Genomic DNA, 10,982 nt, shown 5'->3' on the forward strand with positions numbered 1-10,982 from the left:
AGATGTCAAATAACATTTTTATTTACTATTGACACGGAGTAAAAATTCAAGTAAACTCATATCCTAAACAAAGGAATTCATTAAAATAATATTTACCTTTTTTGACAATTAATTTACAGAAAATTTCAGTGATTAAATTGCTTGTCTTTCAAGAAATCCAAATTCAAACCAGAAGGAGAATAAAAAATAAGAAATGAATGAAATCTGATTAGTGAAATTAGTGCAGTAGCTTCACTCAATACTTTCCACATGGATGTTACACAGTGGACCATTCAATGTTCCCACATGCTCTCTTTCTTACACCTTCAACTCCACCACATCATAAACTTCAATTCAACCCTTCCTTAATTAATCTCATCAGTGAAATAAAATGCACTCACCAACAAATGTCTTAAATGAAGTACCTCAAATCTTTAATCAATATTTTTATACCACTTGTATTCTCCACTTGTCTATATTCATAAAAACAAAACACTGAAAATACGTAACATCATGTACTCTCTTACAATTCAAAAAAAAAAAAAAAAAAAACAGCACTGGTACTACAACGTAGCCGAAGAAGAAGTTAAGAAGAATAGTTATCGATGTAACTACGTCACTGCCCATAATAACAATAAGATACAAATTTAATTTGGTTGTTTCCGTTGGGTGCAACAGAAAAGGCGAAACTCTCCTTCTTTATTTCTTATCACTTTCCTCAGGTCTCTCTCTTTCTTGCTACTCATCTTCCTTTCTTCTCCCCAAACCATTCACATTCTTGAACTCTGTCACCAAAACAACCCAACCCAACCTTAATTACCACAAAAACGGAACCCCTTCATTTCCGAATCTGCTTCAACTCTTCAAGTTCACTCCTTTGACTTTAACCTGGGATCATATCACAATGGGTCTCTGCAGTTCAAAGCCTCGTGCAAATCCCACACTCTCCTCTTCTCCCAATTCCGACACCCACTTCACAGACACCAATGCCAATCAACAATTACCGAAAAATCCTATTCCTACTCCAAAAAAGTCTCCCCTTTTCCCGTTCTACACTCCGAGCCCGGCCCACCACTTTTTCTCCGGCAAGTCTCCGGCGCCAGGGACTCCCCGGCGGTTCTTCAAGCCTCCGTCGCCAGCGAAGCACATTCGGGCCGTGCTGGCCCGTCGTCATGGGTCTGTTAAGCCCAACGAAGCTAGCATCCCAGAAGATGAAGTGGTTGCTCTTGACAAGAACTTCGGATTCTCGAAACAGTTTGAGCAAAAGTTTGAGGTTGGAGACGAGGTTGGACGAGGACACTTTGGTTATACTTGTGCTGCCAAGTTCCTTAAGGGCCAACTCAAAGGCCAACACGTCGCCGTCAAGGTCATCCCTAAAGCCAAGGTTGCCACATAACCATTTTCTGTTTCTGATCTCAAATACCTGTTATAAACTGGATTTGGCTTTAACTCGGTCCAAACCCATAAAGCTAGTTCATGTCCTTGCACTTTTATGCGTTATTTTGGCTTTATTATTAGTCAACGTGGTGTATGTAACGATTTGAAGTTAATAATGAGTTGATTTGAATTTATTTAAGATGACAACTGCAATTGCAATTGAGGATGTGAGGAGGGAGGTGAAGATATTGAAGGCTTTGACTGGACATAAAAATCTGATTCAGTTCCACGATGCGTATGAGGATAGTGACAATGTCTACATAGTAATGGAGTAGGTTGAATTAATGAGTTATTTTCTTTCTTTTGCCGCTTTCCTTTTCGTGTGGTGAATGTTGTAACTGTTTTTTCTTGCTCTTGTGGTTTTCAGGCTGTGCGAAGGAGGGGAGCTTTTGGACAGAATATTGTCGAGGTATTTGTTAATTAAAACGTTGGTTCTTTTGGATGTGAATTGTTCGGATACTGATGGGGGAAAGGGGATGAATGAAAATGATTAAAAAGGAAAATGTGTGATTATTTTCGGGTTTGAGAAGTTTGTTTCTTTTTGCAGAGGAGGAAAGTACTCGGAGGAAGATGCAAAAGCTGTCCTGATACAAATACTAAATGTTGTTGCGTTTTGCCATCTACAGGGTGTTGTGCATCGTGATCTCAAACCAGAGGTGAAGTGTATTTGCAATTTCTTTTTACATTTTTAATTTGCATCATAAGATTGAGTGTCATGGCCTCCCTGAAAAAGTTGGTGAAAAGAAAAAGGAGGAAATGGGTTGGTAGAGGATAACATAAGGACATGTCATCAGATATCCTACTTAATGAAATGGTCGTGATTATGTTTAGTTTGTTATTTGGCTCTGTCTTGTCAATTCTTATCAAACATGACTTCTAATGACGGGGGGTTATTTCTGGGCCAGAATTTCTTATTCACATCAAAAGAAGAGAACTCTGAGCTGAAGGCCATTGACTTTGGATTGTCGGATTTTGTCAAACCAGGTATTTTTGAGTCCTTTTTATGCATTCTGCCTGTTTTTCAGTCTTACAATTTTGGTTTTTCACCGCCTTACAGATGAAAGGCTTAATGACATTGTTGGTAGTGCATACTATGTGGCTCCTGAAGTTTTGCATAGAGCTTACAGTACAGAGGCTGATGTCTGGAGTGTTGGTGTGATTGCGTATATTTTACTATGTGGCAGTCGTCCATTTTGGGCACGGACTGAATCTGGGATATTCCGTGCCGTATTGAGAGCTACTCCAAGTTTTGATGAACCTCCATGGCCTTCTCTATCAGATGACGCAAAGGATTTTGTAAAGAGACTTCTAAATAAAGATCCAAGGAAAAGAATGACTGCAGCGCAGGCATTGAGTCAGTTTCTCATCTATCACTTCAGGGTATTCATTTTTCTTCTACTCTATTCTGTTCCTTACAAGTGTATACTGCAGGTCATCCATGGATTAAAAATTATAAGGACGTAAAAGTCCCTTTGGATATTCTAGTGTTCAAGCTCATGAAGACATACATGCGTTCCTCCTCTCTACGAAAAGCAGCTTTAAGAGTATGTATATCTCTGAAATTGCTTTAAAATCAGGTTGAGTTGATTGTTGTGTGAATAATCTGAGTAATAAACCAGTAGACTTAAGACCTAGACATCCATAAGACCTAATTCTCTATCAAAATTCTATATATGTAGGGTTTTCTCTTTAGACCTGCTAGGTGTGTCTTCTTGAGTATTGTTTTTTACGTATTTTTTTTCTCTCTAATTATTTTATTTGCTAATGTTCCAGTGTTTTCTCCATTGCTTTTGTTGATCAAACTTCCTGTATGTTTCCCAATAACTTAGTAGCTATATATATGGTGAGCATTGGAACAGGCTTTGTCTAAGACATTAGCTACTGAAGAGCTGCAGCATTTGAAGGAGCAGTTTGCACTTTTAGAGCCAAACAAAACTAACACTATTAGCTTGGAAAATATCAAAGCGGTTGGTTTCTTTCTGGCTCTTTTTATACACTGTATTAAGAGAATGATGTTTAAAATCTCATAATTTGAGCTGCTGGTCAGGCCTTAATGAAAAATGCAACAGATGCCATGAAGGAATCACGCATTTCAGATTTTCTGGCATCAGTAAGTGGTTTGACTTAGCTTTGAAATGCCTATATATATATATATATATATGATTCAAATGCCATTTTGTGAATATACTGTTTGTTGATACAAATGATTCTGTGTGGAAGCTTAATGCATTGCAATATAGAAGGATGGCTTTTGATGAGTTCTGCGCTGCTGCACTCAGTGTTCATCAGCTTGAAGCACTTGATCGGTGGGAGCAACATGCACGCTGTGCCTATGAACTTTTTGAAAAGGATGGAAACAGAGCTATAGTCATTGAGGAACTAGCTTCGGTATGTTTGATTTTACTGTCACTTTAAATAATTTTGTAAATGAAAATATCAAACAGTTTCCCCCTACTTTAGTTTGTTACAATATCTGGCAACATAGTATAGAGCATACCGTGTTGCTTTCTTTTACAAGCAGTTGTGTTATGTTCTAGTTTGGGTTTGAATTTATCCATAAGAAGTTTCTTTAGTTAGGAAACACATTTCATTTTTCTCATGTGTGGTTTTGACTAAATAATCAGGAGCTTGGGCTTGGTCCATCTGTCCCTGTTCATGCTGTTCTTCACGACTGGATTAGGCACACTGATGGAAAGTTGAGCTTCCTTGGATTTGTTAAGTTATTGCATGGACCATCTCGAAGTCTTGCAAAACCTCACTAGCATGTTTAGTGCCATGGAAAGATCCATTATACTCATGATAATCAACCTGACCAATCAAATTCTGGTCCACACATCACAGTAAAGGATATCTCCCACTGTTGAATTATACTCAACACAAATCATCTGGGATTTTCTCCCTCGTTCTATACTGGAGCCCCTCTACACTTGAAGCCGGAGTAAAACTTGCTTCTACAGCCATTAAATTATGTTTTCCACTGTAAAGTTGTATTATGTTTAAGGTGCAGGTGTTAATGTTTTGTGGTTGTTGTAGATGATCTTACTCCTAATATTCTAACATGTTTTGAGATTCACAACAAGGGGTTTCATTCATGTCCAAGGTCAAACTAAATTTATAGCATTGCTTTTAGACTTGAGCGAAATAGTTTTTAGAACTCTAGGTTTCATCTAATGATCCTAACTATGTTGGTACTGGTAGATTCTAACTAGCTGAAGCATCATAGACTCTGCATTGTGACTATTAATAATAATTGGTAAGTTATGTCTAACAGTTTTAACATTCTCACTAACTCAAGTTTTAGCAGTACCTTTGCATTTTATATTTCAAATTTTAGTCAGATTGAAATTCATCAATTAAATGAAATTAATAACTTAATTCCATATACAACAAATGCAGTGACACTGTTCACTTGCAAGCACGAATAAAGAGTGATTAAGAATGCGTGGGCCAACCCGATTTATCATGGATTTAGGACAGATTGGGTTGAAATTTTTTTATAAATTTCAGTATCGGTTAATTTTTGATCCGGTCCACTAAGAACCCGAATCACCCAGATTGAATCTGTGGTGAACCGGATTGCCTCTCCAATCCACTCACAGGTAAAGAATCACACAATTCTTTTGTATTTGGGTTGCATTTGACTGTTTTTTCTTTTAGCCAACATATTTGGTTGACAAATACAACTATAATATTTTTGTGATTTTGGTTTGTATTTGGGGTTGAACATTATTTTGGATTGTATTTAAATTTATTTAAATTTTAATCATAATTATAATTTAATTTTTTTAGACGGATGAAATTTTTTTTTACTTTTTTAGTTAAGCCTGTTTATCAATCCGCAACCTGTGGTAGGCTGGTCGGACCGGGCTGGATAATTCATTTTGACAATTTACATATAAATAGGGTCTTCTAATATTCTTTTAATTTTTAATTATTCATAAATTTTTATTAGTTTATGACATAGTGAGATTGAGCGAAAACATTAAATACTCGTCACCTTTGAATATAACAGAAAAGAATAACACTGCTTCACCTAATCACTAAATATAGATTGAGAGAAATTTAAAATATTTTTTAAACTAAAACTTAAACAAACCTAATTAAAAATTAAAAGATGAAGATTGTGTTAAAAAATAGAAACCAAAAAATTTCTATTACCCTTCCATCTTGCTGGGACATGTCTAAAATAGTAAAAAAAATCAATAATAACAATTGTATAAAAGGTATTAAAAGCAACAATAACATAATTAAATATTAAATGACTAAAATTCTGAAAAATAAAAATAAAAATCAAGGATTTAATAAAACATAAAAACAAAAATTACGATTAAGTCATAATTCATTTCACCAAATTCTAAACAAAATTATTTTTCATGAGAGAAAAACAAAATTATATATAGTCATTAGATTCTGAGTTTCATAGTGTGATCCATTTGGAAGGAAATAAGTATGTTATCCCATACCTAAAATTGATTGGATAAACAGTACTGTACTTTGCATGTGGAACCTATGCCTCTAAACATCACCTTTAAGTTCATTATCATAAATATGTAGTTGAAGGTTTTTTATCAGTGAGTAAATTATGTAAGTTTTCTTCTGTTTATTTCTTAAAGTTACACAAAATTTCTCACTTTTCATAAATGCAATTCCAAATAAACCTAAAATTATTAATTTCATGTGAAATTCGGAAAACTATCCTTGTTGCGAATATTGATTCATCGCACAAAATTTTCTAACTTTATGATTATTGGATAAGAAGTTACAAATTTTATATGCTACAATGAGAATATTATGTTACAAATTTTGTATTGGTAGGACATGTATTTTTATTACAATTAAATTGAAGTAGTTGATGGTAGGGTTTCTGCTATTCTATTTGTGATAACTTATCTTCCTAAACAATATATATATATATATATATATATATATATATATATATATATATATATATATATATATATATATATATATATATATATATCCACATTTTCTTTATCTCAAAAGTAGTGTAGAAACACAAGAATTTTTTTCATTGAAATGAAAAGAAGAAAAAAAATATGCAACTCTAGTTATTTTGGAAATGTTTAAGATCTTTGACTCATGAACACAAGAAATCAGGTTGATATACATGTATTATCATCATTAGGATTTATCTTTTTTTTTTAAAGAAAGCTAAGTTGAGTTCTTCATCTATATGCATTAAATAATATATAGAAAATCAACTTTATTTAGTTGGAAAAAATCTTATGATTTTGTGAATTCATTTATATATATTATGAGGTTTTCTCTAAGTTTATCAATAAAGTTTCATACTTGAGTTAAGCACTTATTATTGCATGAGATCAATGATACTCTTCTAGTACATAAGAAAAAAACGATTATGTGGAGTTATACATTTATATTTATTTAAATCAATATCAATCATAAACTCTTATACATTAATCAATAATGTGACATAAATAGATAACCCAGGTTTTTACCTAGATCTCAACATTAACGTACGTACACATGCACATAAAAACTTTAAGACAACTTTGAATTGAAGAATTTGAATTTAGAAGAAGGTAGAAGGTTCACGGATTAAAGTCCATTTGTTTGTTCAAGATCTACTTTTCATAGGGAACATTCAGACTCCATGCTGTTTAGTTTCTGTTCTGGTATATTCAATAAGTCTCACATCACTTAAGAGTCGTGGTCAAGTGTAATTTAAATATTTCTACCTCTCTCTACTTATCGAAATGTCTTTTAAAGACAAAATCATGATGAAGTTCAAATGTTCCAAAATAGAGAATACCTCAAAAATATGATTGTCATTCCTAACGATGATCCTACCTCCCTCTACTCTCCTCTACGAAACCGATGAATTGAATCGGAATCGGAACAGTTTCACTTTTTCAAACCTAAAACAGTGGTAAGCCTTTACCGCACCATTTGTTTCAGTACTTTCAGAAATAATGAAGTTGACAAAAGACGATCATAAACTTGAACATTTGGGTCGCTTTGCAGTTTCAGAATTATGGTTTTTCTATATATTAATATTAATATACATATATATTAGCTGGTTCCCATAATTGTAAGTAATTGATGTAGACCATACTCTGATAAGAATGTTAAATACCTTCCTCTTGTTTTGTTCTTCTGCTACAAAGGATTATTGCAATGGTCCCCTCAATGCATTATTTGATGGTTTTATTTTATTCTCAGCTCCAACTCATAAAGCTTTTCCAAATTGCTTTCTACTCAGTCAAACACATTGCTTCCTTTCTTTATTTTTGCAAATAAAGAGTGTAAAGTGTGGTCCTAGTTCAATACACAGTTTTCATTAACATCTTTTTGTGATATTGTTTTTTTTTTCTCCTTTGTTCTTATCTCTCTCGTACATTTTTTCGGTACAATTTCTTTTCAATCTTGTATTCAACTAGAAATTTCATATATTAGCAACTAAATCTTTTTGCATACATTTCTTACAGTATCTTTTGACCATAGAAAGGGCTTTGAAGGGAATCAGAGGGCCTAAGGGATCCTAACCATCCCATTTTTTTATGATTCTTCTACTACATTATGTATGAAATATAATATAATATGACTCTCCTATAATATTTTAATTCTGTTTTAGAATTTAGTATTTTCAATTATAATATTTAATTATAAAGATAACATTTTATCTTTTTTCTAATATATAATATAATTTTATTCTTTACTTATAAGAAAATATGTTAAAATTTCTTATAAATATCATGTGAAGTTTAATTACTTCTTTGTTAGACATAACTCTCCTCAAGAAAATTCTGGCTCTGTCTGATCATTGAAGAAAACAAAAACAGCCTACATAATGATTTACTAGTATGTTTTTAGTCTTTCAAAAAAATGATGAATTAATTTCAGGTATTTTTAACTATCAGAATCTTTTAATATACGTTCTGTTTCTATTTATAAATTAATGTTTTAATAGTTTAATTTAAATTGTCTATAATAGCTAAAAAAAGTAATCATATATTCATTTATGATAAATTTTCTCATTTTTATTTTTATTTTACATATCTTCTTATGCACTATTTTTTTGCTATATATATATTGAGGTTAAAAATTGAAGTGTGAATTTAAATTCATATTGAATAAGAATAAAAAAATTGAGTACATATAAAAAAGAATACTTTTTAAGTTGGAACAGTCTTAAATTTTGATGTGAATTGGGTTCATGTTTCAATGTTATTTGTATTTGGTATCTACATGACTAATTAGTGTTATCACGGTGATTATCTCTGGAAATATCTATCACTTGAAAAAGGAATTAAAATGTTAAGCTCTCTTCAGCCGTTTTTCTTCCTCGAGAAGAGAAATGAAGAAAAGAAGAAGGTGAAAGTAGTTGCAAAACCTTGTTGATTGTGTAGCTTGGGGACTCTCACATATATTGTCATTTCTCTATCACCATATGCTGTGTGTAGGTATGTTGCCAGAGTTCTAATATTCTATTTTAAACTTTTTGACTTTGTCAAAATTATTTTAAACCGTTTACTCTTACAAAAGAAAAGAAAAACTCAATTATTCTATTTTAGGATGGAAAAGGAAAGAAAGTTGGTAATAAAAAACATTATTTTAGTAGCACCTATTTGCCCACTCAATTATTTTCTCCTTTTGCTTACGTAATTCAGAATGTGATGTGCATGCAAAGTTAATATATATAGCTTCTAGGAAACATGATATACTCTAAACACGATATATTGTTTTAGATTTAAAAAAAAATGGATCTAATTTAGTAAGAAAAAACTAAGTTTATGTCTTGCTTTTTCAAATTCAATAATTTTCCTTAAAAAAATGTTATTTTAGATGTTACAATGTTTTATACGAAAACACACTAAGTTAGTAATAAAACATTGAATTGTAAACTGTATTTATTCTTTTTCCTATCCTTATAAATTTTTCAAATTAATTTCTTTTATACTTTTATATCATACGAGGAATTGTTTCGTTATGTTTTAAAAGTTATTGTTTCAGAGAAGACGACAAAAAAATGTAAGAATCTTCATTGAAAATAAGTTACATCAATTTCAATTAGGGTTTTCTTCATTTTTCAAATAAATAATTATATGTTCCTATATTTTACGAATTATTTAAGATGTAGGTTTGAAGATATTAATAACTAATGTTTTTAAATTCACTCATTGAATCAATCAAGACATTCATTCTAATTTCTGGAGATTAATCATGATCAGACTGATATATCAATAAAGCTATAAGGATATAATTAAATAATAATAAAAAAATATATCGTAATTTTATAATGTTAAAAACTGAACTCTAAAACATAATTTATAGATTTTAAGATTTAAAATAGAAACAAAAATTAAAACAGAATATGTTATCAAATTTAAATTAAATTTTTAACAATATTTATTTATAATTGTAATAAGTCTGTAAGTAGAATAAAATTAGAATAACAAATATTTTAGATTAATTTTTAGCTTTAATAAAAAAATATAAAATAATCATTGTAAAATATCTCTCGACTAAACTGGTTCAGATTTTTTTTTTCTTTCACTGATTTTTCTTGTGGTTACTTTAAATATAAACTGGTTTAGATTTTATTTTATTTTTGTTCTTTTCTTTGATTTTCTCGAGGTTTCTTTTGTGGTTACTTTAAATAAGTTATCTGACTATAGTTACCAGTTCGATTTAAGAAAAAAAAAACTAATAACAATGGATTTCGAGGATAAATTCGGTATGACTTGAAGTATTTTTACAACATATAAGACATTTAAAAAAATAATAACCCCAATAATAACAAAAGTGATATTGATAGAAAAATTTGAACAATATTTTAATGAAAGAAAACTACCAAACAAGTTTCATAAGAAGTCTAGAACATTAAACTTGATTGGATAGAGATATTGTGGACACTAATGGTTGTGATGGGTAATGATCTGAAGCCCTTCATTTGTAACACGCAAGATGGTTGTAAGAGTTATAGTGTTCATGTGTGAGAGAAAGCAAGATATAAATTAGATGTTCTTACCAAGGGTAACTTTTGGTGGGAGTTGAAAGTTGTGACATGACATGATGCAATGCAAGTTACTTTTTTAACTACGCCTTCACGTTATGTTAGCTTCAGGTGAAATACTTTGCATAGATATTTGCAGGTGTGCAGCGTGTTTGTTTATAGAGAAATGAGACGAAATGGAAGCGCTTAAATACAAATTCCTCTCTCTTTTGTCTCTAAAAATGAGAATGTGAACAAAGGAAAATTAGCTCATAACGATATGTATATGAAGAATCTAAGAAAGAATATTTACAATTCAAAGAATTTACGAGGAAATTGAAAGTTAAAATATGTTTTCTTGAAGTTTATAATATGTGAAGAAGGAGAAAACTTAAGAGAAAACTTAAATAACATAAAAATCATAAACACATTTGAAATATAGTTTTTAGAATAATTAATTTATGTTTTTATGTTTTTGGATTTTACATTTTATTTTAAAAATTAGTTTATATTTTTATGTTTTTGGATTTTTTTTTTCTTTTAGAGTTTTTATGTTTTCTTAAATTTATGTGTTTTGAGATACCAAATC

The 10,982-nt window shown here is 30.9% G+C and overlaps 1 protein-coding gene across 1 annotated transcript; it reads left to right on the plus strand.

Moving 5' to 3' along the window:
- Window positions 1-632: 632 nt before the first annotated feature.
- LOC114174884 (CDPK-related kinase 5-like) lies at window positions 633-4,558 on the plus strand. The gene is made up of 11 exons (XM_028059617.2): window positions 633-1,363; window positions 1,557-1,687; window positions 1,784-1,825; window positions 1,964-2,072; window positions 2,322-2,400; window positions 2,474-2,770; window positions 2,848-2,960; window positions 3,276-3,383; window positions 3,464-3,526; window positions 3,637-3,804; window positions 4,041-4,558. Exons 1-11 carry the CDS (start codon window positions 884-886, stop codon window positions 4,176-4,178), a joined length of 1,728 nt encoding a protein of 575 aa, XP_027915418.2. The 5' UTR covers window positions 633-883; the 3' UTR covers window positions 4,179-4,558.
- The last annotated feature ends 6,424 nt before the right edge of the window (window positions 4,559-10,982 follow it).

This window comes from Vigna unguiculata, chromosome 3 (genome assembly GCF_037176805.1).
Source record: "Vigna unguiculata cultivar grain cowpea cultivar isolate G323 ecotype 2 chromosome 3, ASM3717680v1, whole genome shotgun sequence".
Classification (NCBI taxonomy): Eukaryota; Viridiplantae; Streptophyta; class Magnoliopsida; order Fabales; family Fabaceae; genus Vigna; species Vigna unguiculata.

Excerpts from the sequence above, each read along its gene's own strand:
- LOC114174884 (XM_028059617.2), top strand. The coding sequence starts at position 884 with ATGGGTCTCTGCAGTTCAAAGCCTCGTGCAAATCCCACACTCTCCTCT. Across the intron at positions 1,364-1,556 it reads AGGTCATCCCTAAAGCCAAG|ATGACAACTGCAATTGCAAT; the intron begins GTTGCCACATAA and ends AATTTATTTAAG. Across the intron at positions 3,384-3,463 it reads GCTTGGAAAATATCAAAGCG|GCCTTAATGAAAAATGCAAC; the intron begins GTTGGTTTCTTT and ends GCTGCTGGTCAG.